At 41.2% G+C, this 19067-nt stretch overlaps 4 protein-coding genes across 5 annotated transcripts; 1 reads left to right on the forward strand and 3 right to left on the reverse strand.

The window, feature by feature from the left end:
* Positions 1 to 486: 486 nt before the first annotated feature.
* On the reverse strand, positions 487 to 6498 carry LOC135942304 (adhesion G-protein coupled receptor G6-like). 2 transcript variants are annotated; one of them, XM_065488343.1, is made up of 8 exons: positions 6300 to 6498; positions 4311 to 4459; positions 3667 to 3935; positions 3240 to 3616; positions 2928 to 3182; positions 2230 to 2868; positions 1576 to 1974; positions 487 to 1143 (listed from the first exon to the last, which is right to left on the reverse strand). In XM_065488343.1, the coding sequence occupies exons 2-8, from the start codon at positions 4388 to 4390 to the stop codon at positions 670 to 672; spliced, it is 2493 nt and encodes an 830-aa protein (XP_065344415.1). In that variant the 5' UTR covers positions 4391 to 4459; positions 6300 to 6498; the 3' UTR covers positions 487 to 669. The 2 variants fall into 2 exon arrangements, with proteins under 2 accessions (XP_065344415.1, XP_065344414.1); XM_065488342.1 differs by having other exon boundaries at positions 6294 to 6497.
* A 609-nt stretch (positions 6499 to 7107) lies between these two features.
* LOC135942306 (uncharacterized) lies at positions 7108 to 11078 on the reverse strand. Its single transcript, XM_065488346.1, has 7 exons — positions 10832 to 11078; positions 10626 to 10773; positions 10028 to 10567; positions 9836 to 9965; positions 9668 to 9776; positions 9458 to 9611; positions 7108 to 7285 (listed from the first exon to the last, which is right to left on the reverse strand). Exons 1-6 carry the CDS (start codon positions 10998 to 11000, stop codon positions 9463 to 9465), a joined length of 1245 nt encoding a protein of 414 aa, XP_065344418.1. The 5' UTR covers positions 11001 to 11078; the 3' UTR covers positions 7108 to 7285; positions 9458 to 9462.
* Positions 7318 to 9461, forward strand: LOC135942307 (uncharacterized). The gene is made up of 7 exons (XM_065488347.1): positions 7318 to 7539; positions 7598 to 7848; positions 7907 to 7942; positions 7997 to 8157; positions 8208 to 8390; positions 9079 to 9255; positions 9312 to 9461. The coding sequence occupies exons 1-7, from the start codon at positions 7379 to 7381 to the stop codon at positions 9444 to 9446; spliced, it is 1104 nt and encodes a 367-aa protein (XP_065344419.1). The 5' UTR covers positions 7318 to 7378; the 3' UTR covers positions 9447 to 9461.
* A 350-nt stretch (positions 11079 to 11428) lies between the features above and the next one.
* Positions 11429 to 18177, reverse strand: LOC135942305 (facilitated trehalose transporter Tret1-2 homolog). The gene is made up of 7 exons (XM_065488345.1): positions 18034 to 18177; positions 17207 to 17327; positions 15157 to 15292; positions 13970 to 14227; positions 13392 to 13663; positions 13038 to 13322; positions 11429 to 12222 (listed from the first exon to the last, which is right to left on the reverse strand). Exons 1-7 carry the CDS (start codon positions 18057 to 18059, stop codon positions 11749 to 11751), a joined length of 1572 nt encoding a protein of 523 aa, XP_065344417.1. The 5' UTR covers positions 18060 to 18177; the 3' UTR covers positions 11429 to 11748.
* Positions 18178 to 19067: the final 890 nt, after the last annotated feature.

Below are 19067 nucleotides of genomic sequence, written 5' to 3' on the forward strand. Positions count from 1 at the left end.
GTTTGACCCTTTTGGCTGGGAAAAATAGCCTCCTGCTGCGCAGCTCCAAGCGATTTACGGGAAACGCCAACCACCTTCATGCCCAAATTCACCATTTTGCGGGCCGTGGCCGCTCCCACGCAAGAGGTGGCCCCAGTCACAATAGCAACGCGACCCACCAAGTTTTGGAAATTCATAATTAGTGTGACTTTCAGAGAAAATTTGGCTAAGATGGTGAGGTATTCAAGTGCTCAGGTACACCGACAAGAAATAAAATGCGAGTTTTACTTTTCCTAACCCTTAACATTGGCTTTAGAAAGAGAGGGGGCAGGTATTTTAGAATTCAAAGCACTCTTGGTGAGGTCTGCAAATCATTAACAGAAAATAGTTGAAATTCATGAGGGTGATAAATTCCACTCTTGGTGAGGTCTACACTCACAAAAAAATTAACAGAAATATTTGACTGCTAAATTCCTGGAATCTTTTGGGAAAAATGAAATCTTTGATATATTTATATAAGCTACCTTTATTTCTATTATATTAAAATTCAACAAAAAAGGCTATAAATGGGTTATAAAATCTTACAACTACATGTGGCACATTTTTGGTAACGATATTTATGAAGTGCCTCGAAAAATATCAGCACTAAAAAGATCAGATCACAATTCAGAATTCAGATAGTTTGAAAATTCACTGGCTGGAAGCATTTCTGTTTGTGCTTTCAGTCAAGTTCTGTGTTGAAGTCTTTTGCCTCAGAGGAGCCCTCTCGTCTCGGACTCTTGAAGAAGAATGCGAGTTGCTTTCACTGAAGGCTGTACTTGATGTGGTTGGCCTTGAAGGTCTGGTCGGCGCGAATCGCTCTGGAAGGGCCGTCAGCCACATTTGCCGCGTTTTCTTCTCCCACACGATGAAGAAAATGAAAAGCGCCAGCCCTTGCAGGGTTGCGGTGGTGCAGAAGAGGTACGAGAAGGCGACCCTCCAAGGCGCCAAGAAGGGAGCCACCATGGCCAGAAGGCCGAAAATCCAGGTCAGTCCAAGCAGGAAAAAGAGCAGCACGCTCATACGCAACTGCCGCAAGGCAATCACTCGCCTCTCTGCCATGGTGCTGATGGTCAAATTCTTTGGCCGTCCACACGACACTCGGTAGACAATCAAGCAGAAAACCTAAAAAATTACTTAAGAGATTAGGATTTCACAAAGCAAATAAAATCGTCATAACATAAGGACTTAACATTTTGACAAAGCGCGAGTTAAATAAATAAGTTTTTCCTGTCATGGTAAGTGAAGCAAAGTTCACTAGTCAAAGTTTTGATGATTCCTCTTATTAAATTAAGATTTTTTCAACTGTAGGAATTTAATTTAATTTTTTACTATTTCATATTTGATTTTAAATTATAATTTTGTTAATAGACATTTTTAAACGAGAAAAATGGATTACTTCTGAACCTTTGAGACTTTCAAAATCATTTTATAAAAAAACGCCTTTTCTCAATGTTGATGAACTACCCCATTTTTCATCTAGATAAAAATACCATCCAAGTTTCCGACATAGCAAAAAATTTAATGTTTTAATTTAAAAACTTAATTCTTGCTCACCAAAAGATTTCCGATGACCGCACAGGCAACAGGAATGATGACTCCCAGAATTAGTGACAGCTCTACAGGATAGCAGAAGTTGGAGGAGCTGTTTGTGCGAGGGTAGCTCTTTGCAGGCCCGATTGACAGCAGGACGATGACCGGCACGGTGGGAAGAACCCAGCCAAAAAGCACGCCCTTGAGCAGGAAATGCGGTGGACGCGCGGATAGAACGGATACAAAGCGCAGGAACTGCAGCAGAGCCGAGATGAGCATCCAGCAGAAGGACGCAAGGATAGAGTAGTGCAGGAGAACGCCCAAGGTTATGCAGGATGCGTCCGAAGCAGCGCCTGCGTCCAACGCGATGGACAAAAACACGGCCATTGTCAAACCAATCGACGCAGAGAGGTGAAGCAAAATCTGCAAAATAAAAAAATAGAGAAATTGCGATCAATGATAAAATTTGCAAAACATAACGTAATAAATAGTAATTATGTACAGTAGTGGAATGCAAAACAACAATTTCCTCGTCTCATTATTTTGCTACCGTAATTGCATGCTACGGGAAGTGATGCTATTTATGATTGAATCGCGTCTGCCTTTAAAGGAAAGCGGCTTTCAAGTGATCAATCACTCTCGCTCAACATGCAAATCAATTTGTTCTAATTAGCGCACCTTGTTGCCGAGCCGTGACCTCCAGTGTTCAAACATCGCAGCTGTGGCGGCGATTCCCAACAAACCGATCAGCGAAAGGGAGCAGCCAACGATGGATATGATGTCCAGGATCTTGTCATCGCCAGACACACCGATGATCTCGCCGAAGTGGGTCAAGTGGTTGCACTCGCACACGTCCAAATCACCCTCTTTCCCGACGAAAGTGCAGCCGTCGGTCTTCCAGTCGCTGTTGTAAATGTCCCAGTACGCGCACTTGACCAACATCCCCTCCGAGGGGTTGGTTGGTTTGAACTTGAGCCGGATGACTGGCTCCTTAAGCTGGTGCCAAGGGTGCTGGCCGTCGATACTCACACCAAGCACTTTGCTGTTCAGGGTCAAGTTTTCGTTCTTGGCCTTGAAAAGGCTGTCTTCGTTTCCCAAGAGGACGAAAGCAGCTCTGCCGGATGAAATTTGTAGGAAACTGGCTGACGTAACCGCGCCAGATTCGGCGGTGAGAGGCACGATTTTCGAGTCGGAGATTTGCACCCCTTTCACGCCGCTCAGCGATAGGTCGGCAGCCATCAAAGAAGTGGCGTTGGAGTGGGCTCTGGCGATGCCGCTCTGGTCCAGTTGAACTTTGGCCAAAATCGTGTCAACACTCTGCGGATATATTTATATGTTATTTAGAAATGTAACGCATAAGTTAGGAAATAATTTACTCTCAAAATAGAGTTGGTAGCGGTTTGCAAATTTATCGTGTCAAAGTTGTTGACTTGGCTGGAAACTGACACTTTGTCCAGAACTGATGCCACGTCATTCAGACTATCTTCTCTCAAGTGTTGTGCGTGTTTTGTGATTTCAACAAGGACATTGTCCACAACCATCACATCAGAAGCGGAAGGAACTGCTTTGGAACTGAGGATGGTCGCCATGTTCCTGGTCACCTTAACCACAGTTTCAGATGACACGGCATCCTAAACAAACGAGGACAAACGGTAAAGTTTATATATAAATCAAAAGGAATAAAATACTTTTCTAGTGAATTCGTACAGCAAGAAGGTGGTGTTGGACACGGCGTTTGGATCGCAAGTGCCGTTTTTCTCTGCCCAGCGTGCAATGCCATCGATGAGTTTGCACTCTCTTGCCACAGGCAGGAAGTCAGAAGTAAAACACGGCTGGGTGGGAAAGGCTATTTCGCCCACTTCCGTCTCTGGCCAAAAAATGGGATGAACCACACTGGAAATACTTGTATCCCAATAAGAAGGACAAGAAGTTCCCATCCGTCTCGCCTGAACACTTTGGTCCAAAAAGGTCGGGTTGACTTTTTCTGTGGTTGTCGTTTCCACTGGTTCTTCAGCAGGGGTGGTTGTTGGGGGCTCAGTTTCTATTTCTTGAGTCGTGGGAACATCTGAAAACATTTTTAGTAGTTTGAACGTTCAAAATGTTGACTAGACTCACCATATTGAATTATTGGTTTAGGAGGGATTGTAGTCAATTCCTCATAATCAGTGGTTGTGGTAGGTTCTGGGGTTGTAGTGGGTGCTAGCGTTGTATGTTTTCGAAAAGTAGTGAGCTTCCCAGGTTGAATAAAGACGTCACCATTTACTGGATTTGCTAACAATGGGATTGCCTTTGCAGCGGGTGCGCGTGTCGTGGTTTTGATGATGCGCTCACCATAGTGGCCTATCCTGGAATTCAAAGTGTGCCACCAACTTTGCATCAAGTGCCTGTAAGGGGGAAAAATAATTACTCCCACATCTTCGTAAAATAATTTTAGTGAAAATGTTTGCAGAACGTACAAGAAACTTTGGATGTAAAGTTTAATTATTAACTTTTTTAAACTGGACCATCATATAAAAAAGGCAATCTAATTTACCGTAAATGATCGATAGAAAATTAATAAAAGATAAGATAACTTATTAATTAAATTGAAAACATGTACGTATTATTCTTCTTTTAAGTCCTAAATTTATAGCTAATGGGTATAATATAAAAAATATCGTAGGCCATATTGCACTCTGTTCTGTAACTCATAATTCATAATGTAAATTGACAAAAATTAATGGAAGATAATTTAAATTTAAGGGAATTTAAAGACTCACCCATGAGCAGGTCTGGTGCGCTCTTTATCGGCCAGAACGGCGAAAATACCGGCCGTAAAAAGCAGCGGCAGCAGTCTCATGGCAGCAAAGAGTCATCTGCGTTGTGCTGTTCAGAGAGCTACTTCCGTGCGTCGCTGTGGATGCAGTACCTACAAGACAAAAGCATTGCTTGTATAATAATTACTGCTTCTCGAGCTATCCGATAATCAGAAGTGACGTGCGAGATTAGTAAAACATGAGTGAGTCTAGTGGCGCAGGAGCAGCGCGCCTGCCGAGGCGGCGCTTTCATGAGATAAATCAAGACCGCTTTTAGGTCAACTTGTATTATAATTAAGTTGCTGCTCTCTCGAAATTACATGCAAGCGCGCTCGATAATAATTGCACGCGACATGTCTCAAGGTGCGTGTGCTGGAATTCGCAGGTTCAGTCTCGACAGCACCCAAGGAAACCGTCCATTTTTTATTTCAAACTAGCCGTAATTCATAATCAATTTCCTCAGCGCGCAAATTGATTCAACATTGAAAATTTACACCTCTTTCGGGGAAAGGTTACTCCGGCAAAAAAGGCTGAATTTGGTCGAGAGACTTCACTTTTGAAGGATGGGCGTTAATTTTTTTAACAGTTTCTCTGTAGTGATTCTGAGAAATGTGCTGCTCCGCTATCAGTCAGTCAATCACGTTCCTTCTTTTCTGAGAGTCACTGAGTCATTCCCGAGTCCGCCGAGCGAAAATCAAACAAGCAGATAAGCAGACGTGCACTCAATTCACTACTTTTCCGCACAGCCGGGCCACATGTTTCTCTTCTTTCTCACGCACGAATCACCGAGTCCAAATCCAGACCGTCTAATGTTCTGTTTGAAAGTCGGATTTGTGAGAATAAAAAGAGTATGCTCGCTTTTAAATCGCCCAGCGTGCTGACAGTTTCAGCGCAGATGTCACTCTGATTATATAAAATATTTATATTGTGACTAGACTGTTCCAGCATGCAGCCTGTTACGAAAATTATGTAGATGAAAAAGCAGAGGCGCGGAGTATTGGCATTGAAAATAATGACAGCTGTGCGTGTACGCCTGAATGAAGGAGCACGCACTTTCCCAGGAAAACTAGCATCAGGTTTCAATCTTCGCGTCTAAGTTAGCGAGCAATCACGGAAGCATTAGCGAAAATTACGATTGGTCCACGCACGAGAGATTATTGCACGTCTCAAAATAGTATCTAAGTAATGGAGCAAATAATAGCTCTTGCACTTAGCCGGCGCACAGCCGTGTGCTGAAAAAAAGATGTCTCTCTCGCGCGAGCCAAGGCTGCGCTGCGTTCAAAGAATGTTTGCAATGAAACAAACTTTAATTGGTAAAAAAGCTAAATAAGTCATTCGGAATGTTATACCGCTCAGAAAAATACAGCTGAACGCGCGCAATTAGCCGAGAGGTGCAAGGTAATGGATTTTTCCTCACCTTCATAATGAGATGCACTTCGAAGGAGTGATTAAAATTGATTGGTTTTTTCACGTGGAGACCGCGAAAGCGGCAAATTTTTCAAAGTAAAGTTCAAATCTCAATAGAGTGAGCAAAATTATGGCGCCGAGGAAATAAAGAGCCCCGGGGAATTTCGAGCTCATAAAACATAACACCAATTATACGGCGTGTCGGAGAAAAAATCAAGGTTTGTAAATTAATGAAAGAAATAAGTAGAATAAAACTGTAAAAAATAAATAATTCATGGTAAGAGCTAATTATTGTTTGTTCAAAGGCTGTTTAAAATCCTCATATTATAAAAACGTCACTTTACTGACGCTGAGGGACAAAACAATAAAATGCAAGATTTAAAACCTGAAGCTGTTAAATAATGACATTAATTAACATACAAATTGTTACATAATTATTCAACGATTCCAACTTTTGAACCAATAAAATGGAAACAAAATAATTAAATCTGAAATACAGTGAGATGTTGAAAAGGTTTGAAAAAGTTAAAGAGCACTTACACTTACAGGCACTAGAGCAAAAGTGGTCCTCGATCCAATTGGAGCCCATGCAAAGAGCGAGCCCATCCGCCGATAACTGATAAGCGTCTGCCGGCGCGCCTGCCGCCGCACGTCTCCCTCAATGGTCCGCTCCTTCCTTCACGCCAATTTGGACTGACGCGGAGGCCTTGCATCGCGCGCGCACCACTGCATGCCGCCGCCGAGACCTCCACAGATCCTCTCGTGATCGACTTTTCTGCACGCACACGACTCCCGGCCGTGGTGCGAATCGGCATGTTATGCTTGCTTGCGGTGGCTGCCCGATTTTTACCATTTTCTATCGCACGTGTCAATTTTATTGCCTCGAGCACTGCAATATTGTGCAATTTTACTGCTCGATCGTGTATGCGGAAAATACAATAAAAGTGTATTGATTGTTTTTGCGTTTGCGCGAAATTGCAGGCACGCACGCTGTCACGGTGAATTGCGAATTGGTGATTCAGCTTTGCAAATCACAGTAGCGGCCTTAAATACGCGTGAGAACATTTGATAACGCTTTTAGGCTTCACATATATGTACTATGTATGATTAAGAGGCTTTTAGTTAAGCTTTTTATTTCCTAAATTAAATCTTTTTCAGATAAAACCACCTGGTTTATTATTATGGAGTTGAACGTGTTATTTTACTATACCGAAGTTTGCCCTTATATTAAAATATGGTTTGAAACATTTATTTATAAAATTTAATTTGAGGCAGGCCTGATAACTAAAATTATTCTTTCAGAAAACTCAACGCTATAGTGTAAATTAAATGTTCAATAACATTAAATCCAGAATTTACTCACTTCCACATAATTTATTTTACTCACAAAATTAAAATGTAATTTTAACTCAAGTTCTTTTGAATTAAAAGTTATGTGTATCAATGATTACGACTATTCCAAATCACGTAAAAGAGCTGTAGTCAGAACAAATATATCCGATTCCATGAGCACAGGAGGAAAGCAGCAGCGCCTGTAACAAACACGCAATCGACCTAATTAAAAACTGGTGGAAACGTGGGTGGCTGGCAGTGGGAAATCGGCCAGCAGAGCAAATCGCAGAAAAATGGCACAGCTGCCGTTCGGTATGCACCGATCAACTTTTTCGCTTTTCCTTTCAGCGATCGTGGTTCTTTCACTCGTCTTTTACCACATTCACCAACTGAGGGTGGAGATTGGAATGGTGCACCACAGAATATTCGCCTCGCTCAGAGACTTGGAGACAAAGTATAAAATAGAGTTTCAATTTGGGCTACTGTACGGGATGTGAATGTATCATTTTCAGAGCAGTGGTGGCGGACCAATATTTGGAGCAGCGCGTAGCAGACAACCTGAGAAGAGTGCAGAACAGCCAGCTCGAAAGGGAAAAAGGAATAATCCAAAATAAAGCATTAGCCGCTGCCGAACAAAAAATAATGGAGAAAATCAAGGAAATGGCCGGATCGTTTGACGATAGGAAACGTAACAGTGAACTCAACGTTTTAGCCTTTGTCAAGGATTACGTGCACAACTTCATTACCAATGAAATACCAATAGGTTTCGTTACATTTTTAAATACGCTTTCTGGCATTGATCATTTTGATTTAAAACGCAGATGTGAAAAAATGGTTTACTCTGGTGAGCAAACAAGGCAAGTTGAGAGCATATTAAAAGCATTAATGCGTAGTAACAAAAATAACTGCAGCTCATCAAATCTGCACACTGAACCACGACGATCCAGTTTTAATTAAATACATCAGAGAGCAGCTTCTCATCCAGCCATCTGCTAAACAAGCCCCTTCACAGCCAAAGAAAGGCAACTACTCAGATGAGATCACCGAGCTGCTTGGTATATTAAAAAACAAGGTGAGCACTTCAAATTGTTTTGATCATAATGCTAATTTAAAATTAAAAAGACCAACGGCACATTCGTTGAGATTGGCAACCACTTCAACAGATCGCTGATACTAGAAACTGACTTTTCTTGGAATGGCATGCTCATCGAAAAAGATCCAGATAATGTGAAAGATTTGCTCGACAAAAGCAGAAAATCTTGGATAGCCCCTACATGCATCAGCCGAAAAGCTACTCCTGAGCTGGTAATCTCAGTGGAATTTTTTATACTCTTTAAAAGCCGAGAAAAAAACCGAATGAGAAAGTTGTGTTGGAAGGATGTGATTTTTAACTTAAAAAAAAGAAAGATAAGAATTTTGGCAAGGAATATTTTTGCATCAACTTCAGAGAAACACTCATTTTTAAGAGTTGTTACAATCCATTGTAAGTTGGGGCAATGGCAAAGTTGGCTAACACGTAATTGTGTAAAATAATTCATTTATTTTTGTAAAAAATCCCCAACTGCACAAAACTTTTGACCTGGTTAGGCAGAGAATGGCGGCGGCTAGCGAATGGAGCGCTTGGCACTATAGCAATTAGCGAGCAAAATATTTACAGCTCACTCTAAAAAAATAGCACAAACATTCGCTGGCTGGCGCGGCGCAGCGCGGCTGGCTCACCTCTAATAATCTTGAAGGGATTTTAACAAATTAAAATAAATTAGCCTTCTCTGTTTGAATGATTTACGTATCAGTCCAGTCTAAAAAGCCAAATCAACCAATAAAATTATATGATAATGCAAAAATACCCTAAAAAAGATTAAATGACTCATCAAAGTTTATTATGCTTTTGAGAAAACTTATCTTACTTTCAATGTCTCCACTCAGACTTCAGACTTTAGCACTAGGGCTGGTTTGCTTGACATTTGAATGACTTAAAAAATTGTTTTTAAAGGTTCCTTTTGGACCAGCAACAAAAAAAGGAGCCAAAGAATTGGAAATGCTATGCATGCCATTTGAGGCACTTTGCTTGGCAATGAATATCACAAAATTGGACTACTTGCACCTCAACGTTAAGGGGAATGAGCTGGAAGCCTTCAAAAAGATTGACTACGACAAAATACGCATAAGAGTTGAGTGTTTAAATACAACTAAAATGTGATCCAACTGAGAAAAAATCGATCGCAGGTTGTAGAAATCGGATCAAACGTGGAAAAGTCGGAGATTGACGCAATTAAGAATAAATTGCTAGAAAGTAACTACCGGCTACACAACCTAACAGTCAAAGCTGACGACAGACTGATATTTGTGAAAAAAATGTAATATCAGACTACCTTCATTAATCCCAACTGTCATCCAACGAAATGCTGACCGCTTGTGCTTTGTCGATCAGCCTCGATCCCTTGGATGTACTTCCCTTCTTCTTCAACTGACCCACCTGAGTTGTACCTTTCTTAGGCGATTCCAAAATGCCAAATTTCCAAAAGTCTGTAAAATAGCAGCTGTTAAGCTGTCACAAATGACGAGATAAATTTTTAAATCACCTTCAGGCGTGTTTCCAAGAACTGGTTGCACCTGTCTGTGTTTGCTACACTTGTTGATCAAAGCTCTTTTTTGCTGTGTGTCCATCCCGTCACAAAAGTTTTCATAAAACTGTCCCAATAAAACAAGAAAGTATTAAATAAAATGTTCATTTCTGTGTAAATTCTTACCTTTTGACAATCATGGCACTCCCACCCAGGAAGTTGATTTCGCTCGTCCTTCTTCCTTACAACCTCACCTCGGTAGAAACCGAATTTTTTGTCCCCACTGTCATCAATGGATTTCTTTGCTTCCATTTTTCTGTGCAGAAGAACAAAATTACATTAATCGATCTAATATATTTTCAAATTGCGTGCCATTACTTTTTTTCCTTCATGGTCTTGGGACTGTCAAAGAGCTTGAAATCGTCATTGTCATCGTCATCGTCACCTCCCTTCTCAAAGAAGGTTGACTCAAATTCACTTGGAGGTGACTGCTCTACAGCCTTAGCCTTTGACTGTGCTGCATAGCTGAGGGACAGCTTGGAAACCTTCTTCTCATCTTTTGGTATTTGGGTTTTAGGGGGTATATTCTGGCTGTTGCACAGGCTATGTGAAGCTGGACTCTCTGAACTAGCGGAAGCGGAAGCGGAAGAAGTACAGCGTCTGACGGTAATTATTGGGCTCTCTAAAAAGGCGGTTTCCAGCGAGCTTTCTTCTCCTCTTGGAGGCGTACGAAGCAGGAATTCATCACGCTCCAGTGTCTCAGGAATGGTGGTCTTATGACCAGGAGATGGGGAGTTAAAATCGAAATTGGTATCAGGCACAAAGAAGTCTTTCTCTTTTTTCACTTCCACTTTCAGTCTTTTCTCGTCCAGCTGTTTGTATTCATCGGAGTTTCTCTTAAGTTTCAAATCTCTCAGACTAAAAGAAAAACTTAAGCATTAAAAAAGATAATATTGCCAGAAAATATTTTATTAACCTTTGATTTTCCGATTCCAGCGCCTTCAATCTCTCTTTCATCTTTGCCACATCGGAATTTAGAGTTTCATTTTTTCTCCTCAAATCATCTCCCTTAGCACGTTCTATTTCGAGTTTCCTATTCGACTCAGAGGCCTCTGCAATTCTACCTGGAAAATATATGCAAAATAAGCTTCTTAAATATTGTTCTAGCGGCAGTAAACTCACCCCTCAGTTCAGAGAAAATGACTTTAAGCAACATTTTGGCTTTCAACGTATGAACAGATGAGCTGTTGTTACTGTTGTTTGTTTGCGACAAGTTAGAGACAATTTCGTCCGTCAGCATTCCGGTCCACATTGTCCTCCAGTCTACTCCGTTTTTTTCTGTCCCTGCCATTTTCCGTGTCCTGAGTTTTCATTCAGAAATCATCCAATTTTCACATGCAAACACAAACGTAAGAGGAAAGAATGTGAAGGCGGTAAGCGCCAATCGGTTCAACAACTGTGGTGCTGTTGACATTGACGGTGGCGCCTCTACAGTAGCCTTCGAGTAGTAAAGGAAAATTTAGGCGGGAGGGGAAATTTGGGTCTCTGACAATTTAATGAGGTGGAAGTTGCGTGGCTTTTATACCTGCCTCTGCCTCACTATCTGGTACACCCGATCTGTTTTACCGTTTTCAAAATGCTGGGGTTTTTCCCTTTTTAAATTCCTTTGAGTGTACACATCTGGATAAGCAGAGAAGATTGTATTTTCATTCTCAAGCACACGCACGCAGTCGCACACCCTTCAAAGACGCAAAACCCGGCAAAATAAATTGAAACAAGTTTTAATTTTAAAGAATTTATTTTTCAAGCACAAAAATACTTTTTGCGGTCATTAAAGTCACATTACAAAATATTTTTTCGTTTTTTCCTTTCCAGAAAAAGCTATTTAATATAGCCACAATTATTACAACGTTTGTGAAGCAGTCAACAAGACGAATCAATGAAATAAATGATCAGCATAAATAATTAAAAGTATTTGCAACTTCTAAAATTGATGAAGAATAATTTATATATTGTGATATATACCATACATTCATCCAGGATGTTAACTAATGATTCATTTCAAAGATTTTGCTTGCCTCAATTTGCTAGAGGAATTGTTAAACGGAGCCATTGGCCGGCTCCTTTACTCTCGTTTGCCAGATCAAATTGCTTCCACTGAAATAGTCTTCAATCTCTGAGAGAGTTCTACCCTTGGTTTCCGGCACAAACAGGTACACAAAGAGGGTGCCGAGTAGAGCGCACAGGCCAAAGAAGAAAAATAGGCCGTGCGGATGAAGCACGTGCACGGCCCACGGGTACATCTTGGTCGTGATGAACAGGGTCGTGTTGATCACAGCGAAGGTGAGACCGCCAGCTGGTCCTCGGGCCCGCGCCGGCAGCATCTCTCCCAGCATCAGTCCGGGCAGGACGAAGAATCCGTATGTGTTGCAGCCGACGTAGAGAATGACCAAGGTGGATGGCAGCCAGGGCAGGGTGCCTGGGGCCGGTGCCACGTACAGCCAACAGCCCAAAGCCACCGCAGCAGCTGCCGAACCTAAACCAGAGCTGATGGCCAGTGGTCTTCGGCCAACCTGAATTTAAATTTAAAAAAGACTGTAAATTAACACGATCTTTTGAAATAAATATTAAGCTAAAAATTGAAAATATTATTTTATAATGCAGAGGGGATTGGCAGATTTAAGTAAGAAACAAATATGAATAATTCATAATGAATTTTTCTTGTGTAAATATCCTCTTGCAAACATCCAGTAATATAGCAAGAGAAGATTTTTAAGTCCCAAGCTTTTTACTTTCATTGCTGCACGTGCTATAAGATTATAATTGAGGATTTTTCTGCAACTTGATTGCGGGAAAAATTCATCATACATATTTTTTCTTTGCTATCTAACTCACCACTAGACATTTTGGTATAAGTAGCAGAATATTTGAAATTGGATGTTGCCTTAACTCTTTTAATATTTTTGAAAAACGATCAAAAAGACGTGTCAAAGTTAGCGTGTTGCAAAACACAAGGGTAAATATTGGCAGTTGGAGAGCTGAAGGTCGCATAAATTTAAAATTTTTCATGCCGGAATGACGCCATGCATAAAAGAAATACAACCGAAAAAACTAACGTGGCAACTGTCCGACAACTGAATCGATTTACTAGCTGCTTCCAATTCTTGACAGTCTGCCAAAATCTCTACGCCCCACAAAGTTAAAAGCTCTTAACTTCAGTCCCCTTCCCATGGAAATCAATAATTTTTACAGTTAAAGAAAGCCTTGATTTTTAAAAGTTTTCCATCTAATTACCAGAACTTTATTTAATCCGTCGAAAAACTTTGATTAATTTTTAAACACGCGAAAATCATAGGCCGAGGGAACTTTCTCTATTACGTATTCTCACCTTGAGCAAAAGCAGGCAGGCCAGGACTGTTATGACTGTTCGGACGAGAGCTGTCAGCACCGCGGTCTCCAGTTCTGCCTTGCGGTCCGTCTCGGCGCCGCCCTCGGCTTGTTGCAACACGTCCACCGCGTAGAAGATGATTGTGTACGTGCCAGACAAGATTTGCACGATGTTGAACACGTTAACCACGATCAAGGGCTTGAGGACCAACCTGGACAGTATCGGAGACTGCCGCCACGAGTTGGTCCAAGATATCCGTCTGTTTTTCTGCTTCGCCAAAGCATCCTGAGTTTTTTTTTTAAAGGAATACACGTGCTTAAAAAATAACTCTTTTCCTCTAGTCTCCTTTCATACCTTCTCTTCCTGCTCCCTGCGATTAGCCAAAACGGCAAGTTCACTTCTAGCCTGCGCCATTTGGCCGCCCCGCAGCCAGGTCAGCGCTCTAAGTGCTTCCTGACCGCGACCCACCTTGGCCAGCCAGGGTGGACTCTCAGGAAGGTTCATCAAAGCCACTAGGGCGAATATGGGCAAAATCGCACACAGACCGGCCACGGTTCTCCATGGCAACATCGAGCCCATCGTGTAAACGATCAAAATGCCTAGAGAGTAGCTTGCAAACGGAGCACCTAAACACAATTTAAAACAAATACTAAAATTATTGATTTGGATTTGATATATAACAAATAAAAAGTGCCATGTAAAAACAATAAATATGGACTTAATTTTCCGTTTTGGATGTAGACTTATTTAATAGAGTTCACTACAACTTGAATAAATATCAGTACAAATTTGAACAATTGGGCAAAAACATAGCTAATAGTTTATAAAATAATTCGCGGAACTTAAAGTTTTAAATATACCCTGTGTGACATTTCCCTTTAACACGATCAAAGCTACAAATTAAAAACAAAGAAGAAAAAATTCAGACGAACCGACAAGAACTCCTCTGAGCTTTGGTTCAGCCACTTCACCCAGCAGGACCTGCGAAGGCGCAGCGGCCAAACCGACGGCCAGGCCGCAGAAAAGGCGGCCGATAAAGATGAGGACGTGGCCGCCGGCGAAGGCGAGCACGCTCCAGCCAACGAGGAAGGGCAGCACGCTGAGGCGAAGGGTGTTGCGGCGGCCCCAGTTTTCCATCAGGGTGCCGCTCAGCAGGGAGCCGATGGGCGTCGAGGCCGAGTGGATGCTGGCTGCAAGGTCGAGGAAAGCGTATCGTAAATCGCATCATTGGCGTCGCGCTCTGAGGGCCTTGAACTTGCCGCGACGGCCGAGATCGAGCACGCGACAAACAAGAGGCGATGCATGGAGTCAATTTCAATTGCCATGCACGCGTTCATTTCTTTTGGTATCTCAACTTCCTAGTAAGTGACAATCATTCCCACGGTAATATTAAATGAACTTGATTTTTAAAAGACCTTGGAAGTTAGTGCTATCGCTGCCACTAGTTTTGATAAGATTTGAATTTTGTTGCAGCGTGGATGATGAATGATGAATCTAAATTTTGCGTGCAAGTCACTGCAAATTGATCCTTGCGATGACTTTGCAATAAAAAACACATGCAGCTTTTGGACCATCTAGGAATAGGAGTTCCAATTTATTTATGTTTATTAATTAGGTAAATTAAACCTTTGATAGAAAATAGATTAAAATGAACGCGATATTTATTTCCTTATCAAGTGGTTTCATTCTGTTATGTTATAATCGTTTCATTGACCTCTATTTGGAAAATATTTGATATTATTTTGCTGCATCTAGGATTGACTTTCAAAATTCGTGTTCATGACCTCTTTATGTGGAGCGAATGGTCACATAATAGGCGCGCGTGTTTGCTGAACATATTGGAGATTTCTGACAGTAAAAAATCGATCAATGCGAGCAGCGCCCGATGCGTTAATGAAGATGGACAGCACGCTGTGAAAACAAACAGGCTGTTCACACCATAGGGAAAAAGGGGAATTATTATTAGATAAGTGTTTGCGATCATCTCCAAAGGTCTATTGCACGAGAGAGGTCATTCGCACAGCGCGGGTGACGTTTCCGTTAGTGGATTAGAATTTGAAAAAGGCCCGGATCATTAAAAATTTGCAAATTCAACCAAAAAAATAAAAAGGTAACTTACCAATCCAGGATCCTACTTCTTCTGAGGTGGGAATTGTGCTGTTTGGCGTCTGAAGCTGGGGCAGAAGTACTGCGGAAAAGCCAATGGGCATTCCGCATCCTGCAGTGAGTAAAAATACCGCTCCGGCAACTAGACTCTGCAAATTAAAGTGTGAATCCCATAAAAAAATTATAATCGTATCCAAGAATAATTAGAAAATTGACGGAGTTTGCCCAAAAATTGAAAAAAGCGAAAAGACCTGTTTCCCCAGTTTTCATTTCCGTGTTCTATCACAACAATTTTCTACTCATCAATTTAAATTCCCTCTCTCGTATATTCTTTATAATGCTTTATTCATTTTGTTAATTTTATTTAAATTAGAATGCGACCCGTCTCTACGATCTAAGGTAATTTCAGCAGCCATTGTATTGCTACAAAATTAGTCAGCAGAACCGAGTCGTTTCGATTTTCATTTGCAATACAATAGATGGAAACGAGAGGGGGATCTAGTACGACTCGAGCTAATAAACATCAGAAATAAAGCACTCGCTCGCTCGCGAGCGGAATAGCACGCACCCCTTGAAACGGAGAGGAAGTTCGAGAGAACACCTTGCCGGCAGCGGACAGGTGGCACAAGCCACAGTTTGTCGCGGGGGCGGCCGAGCATGAATCCGCCCTCGTGCCGCCGGAATATATGTTTGATGTTTAAAAAAGCATGACCAACCCGTGCGAGGAGTGAGAAGTAGCCTCTTATGAAGTTTTATTATTTGCCATTGCAGTGCCGGGTCTCGATGACCCTCGATTGCCGAGAGGACACACACTTGCACGCCTGTTAATACCGGTTAAACGAGATGAGAAACAAAAGGACTCGCGCGCAAATTATAATCAGCCAGGGGCCGCGCAAATTTTCGAATTCGGGTCAATGACGAGATCAAAATTTTATTTCCTTTTGCGCGTCAACTCATTATTGGAGTTGTGTGTCACGTAGGTCTAGTAGTGGTAAGCGATCTACGAAGATTTTTTAAAATATTATATATATATATTATATTGATATTTTTGAATCAACGAACACACCCTTCCAAGGGGGTGATGCACTTTTGCGGTGAGCCAATATCTTCATTAATGTCATTTTCTAATTTTGTTGAGGTAGATTATTTTTATTTTTGAGGTATATGACCTTAAATATTGCTATTTTGATATGAACGTGTGACTTCACATTTTTTTTATTTGCACTTGTTTTGGTAAATATAATTTTATCTTGAATAGAGTATAAATAGATGACATTTGTTTTTCATACCGGATTAACAGACGATATTACAAAGAATTTCATCAAAATTTTTGGTTCTTTCTCTCAGACCACAAATTTAACATTTTCACTTTCAGACGACGTAATAATTTTGATCATGGATTAAACCTTAATCATTTATCCTGAATCTGGAGTACAGCACAAGGGTTTGGCAAACAAATAATGAGTGCAGGCTGCTGTTTACCTGTATGAATCAGTTGCCTGTAAGTACCGATAAGGAGGCCGCGAGAGGAAACTAAAGCCGTGAAAAGCGTGTGCTTTTGTCGCTGTGTGTGTGTGTTGGCTTGATTATCTCTCGTAAACATGACTGGTCGAAATACAACAGAGCGCTTCAAAGTATTAAAGGTCAATTATGCGATCAACTCTTTTTCATTTTGTCCCATTCCGCCGGCGGGCTAGATTTCGAACACAGTTTATTTACTGCCAAATGAGCCATGTGTGCGTCACATAGCGCCAAGGTCGCCAAACGTGTGCATCACAGGTTAAATGACATGTGTACTAACTGCGCGAGACGGCGAATAAATAGGCGTCCTAATTTGAATGCGATCGCGAGAGCCTCTAATATTGTCTCCGCGTGCTTCATCAGTTCACTGGCCTGTTCCGCTCGGTCCAAATTTGTAGCGCACGAAGAAAATATATAAATCTTTGCTTTTGAAATCATTTGAAGATTTTAATGAGATAGAAAAACAGTGCAAACTAATCTTCCTTCCGCGTTTTTATTTGTTTAACCGAGACGTGAAAAATGTTGGTTTCCCTTTCGCTTACCTGCGCAAAGATGGCTTTGTTGGAGCCTTTCGTGAGATCTGAGACACTCTTGACCTTCCCTATGGTCGTTTTCACCTCTTCCAGGCCGATCATAGGCCCCGCCTCCTCCTCATTCTCGCACCTGTGTCAGAGCAAACATAATATTAGCGTTGTTTGACAAGTGAACCAACTACAATTTGGCTCGACAACAAAGTGCTTGTCTAAATAATTTGATAAAACCAAGCAACCTGCAAACGACTCTGAAACCTTTGTTAAAAATAGACGTAAAAGTAATAAATAAAGTTTGCTCTCTTGGCTCAAATCCAAAAGATCAGCTGAGGATCAGAGCGAGAAACGTACAATGTAACAAAACAAAAATTGAGTTCACAGATAATATTGACAGAATTATATATCGTAAGAAAATATAAACTGTGAACAAGCGTGGGATTACTGTTCAAAGTCCGAAGTTCATGCTATCAGTTTTGGAAATCCCGGAATCGGCAAAAAGTTGATAGTAAATTTAGAGATTATCCTCTAATTGTACTTGTGTTTGTAAAAAGGTAAAAATTAATTCTTGGCAAATGCCAATGAAGGCAGAAGTCGGCGAAGTTAACATAATTGTCAGAAGAATTTAATTTCTTCTGAGTTCTGAGTATAATAATGAATGTATCTAAATATTTATTAAAGCATATTTAATGAGAATTTTAAATGCAATAGCGGGACCTAATCTTAAAATAAATCTCTCAAATAGTTTAAATAAACAAAAATTAATCAAGAATTAAGAGCACTAAAAGCACAAGATTGTGAAAGGAAACAGAATAATAATAATAATAATTGCTTTTACTCACTGTTGCTTTTTATTGAGAGCCTCCATGTCGGTAGTAGTACGTTGTCTTCGCTTTGGTGCTCAGTCCATGACTGATATTGGAGCTTGCTCTCTGCTGCGAACACTCGCCCAAGACTAACGCAGTCGGTCTCGTGTGGCTCACTTTGGTCGCGCTCTGGCGGCGCAACTCGCGAGTCGCAACGCCGGCAGTGTTGGGGCGCGGGCGAAAAAAATCCGCCCAAACGTCAAGACGCGGAGAAAGCAGCGAGAGAGGCGTTTATTCTCGCTTTTTCTATGCGAGGCCAGTTAACATGCGCAACTCATGCAGATGAGAAGAGAGATCGACTGATCGAATGCTGGGTTAAGCCTTCGATCTTAACTGAAATTGTGTTTGTCCGTGGCGTGCCCCAAAAAAATGGCAAAGCACTTAAGTGATGAGACCCAATTCTTTTGTGATGACTGCACGTGGGCTTTTGTCAACAAAACTTGTGCTCTGTCCATCTCATCAAAATTCAGCTGTCGTTCGATCAGGTTCTAAGCAATTTTTCTTTCTTCTTCTTTCGCAATCTAATCTAATCTTATCGCACTTAAGCTGATTCGCGCAGCAAAGTGGATTATATGTTGCGGTGGAATTTCTCTGGGAACCCATGGATTGCGCACACCACGAGCTCAATATCCCACTCAGTCTCTGTCCAGGTTCCCATCTGATAAGGCCCTAAATCGATTAAATTAGAGATTGTGAATCTGCATAATTTGGTCTAAGCCATATTGAGAGATTTCCCAATTGTGAATGCACTCATCTCTTTTATCAGATATTATATAAGTATATACACGGCATTTTCAAGGCCGAAATCTGGAAAATTAATGTTCAAATCTCATTCACCAGTTTTTTTTCTTTTGGAATTCCCAGCACGAGTTGCGTTAAAAGTCACGTCGTCCAAATCTATTGGCCAAATAAACCACACCAGATAGCATTGAACGCAATGTTAAGGCCATGATTTTTTTTGCCAAGCAAAAATAAGGTTGAGGCGAAAGGTTAATTTCACCATATTCTAG

Source organism: Cloeon dipterum, chromosome 4 (assembly GCF_949628265.1).
Source record: "Cloeon dipterum chromosome 4, ieCloDipt1.1, whole genome shotgun sequence".
Lineage (NCBI taxonomy): Eukaryota > Metazoa > Arthropoda > Insecta > Ephemeroptera > Baetidae > Cloeon > Cloeon dipterum.

Coding starts and splice junctions, on each gene's coding strand:
- LOC135942307 (XM_065488347.1), top strand. CDS start 7,379: ATGGCACAGCTGCCGTTCGGTATGCACCGATCAACTTTTTCGCTTTTC. Junction 8,158..8,207: donor TTGGTATATTAAAAAACAAG/GTGAGCACTTCA, acceptor AAAATTAAAAAG/ACCAACGGCACATTCGTTGA. Junction 9,256..9,311: donor ACGACAAAATACGCATAAGA/GTTGAGTGTTTA, acceptor AATCGATCGCAG/GTTGTAGAAATCGGATCAAA.
- LOC135942306 (XM_065488346.1), bottom strand. CDS start 11,000: ATGGCAGGGACAGAAAAAAACGGAGTAGACTGGAGGACAATGTGGACC. Junction 9,777..9,835: donor AGTGCCATGATTGTCAAAAG/GTAAGAATTTAC, acceptor TTATTGGGACAG/TTTTATGAAAACTTTTGTGA. Junction 9,612..9,667: donor TCTTGGAAACACGCCTGAAG/GTGATTTAAAAA, acceptor GCTATTTTACAG/ACTTTTGGAAATTTGGCATT.
- LOC135942304 (XM_065488343.1), bottom strand. CDS start 4,390: ATGAGACTGCTGCCGCTGCTTTTTACGGCCGGTATTTTCGCCGTTCTG. Junction 3,183..3,239: donor TGTACGAATTCACTAGAAAA/GTATTTTATTCC, acceptor TCGTTTGTTTAG/GATGCCGTGTCATCTGAAAC. Junction 1,144..1,575: donor CGGTCATCGGAAATCTTTTG/GTGAGCAAGAAT, acceptor GTAATTTTTTAG/GTTTTCTGCTTGATTGTCTA.
- LOC135942305 (XM_065488345.1), bottom strand. CDS start 18,059: ATGGAGGCTCTCAATAAAAAGCAACA. Junction 15,293..17,206: donor ACAAAGCCATCTTTGCGCAG/GTAAGCGAAAGG, acceptor TTTAATTTGCAG/AGTCTAGTTGCCGGAGCGGT. Junction 12,223..13,037: donor CCTGCCTGCTTTTGCTCAAG/GTGAGAATACGT, acceptor ATTTAAATTCAG/GTTGGCCGAAGACCACTGGC.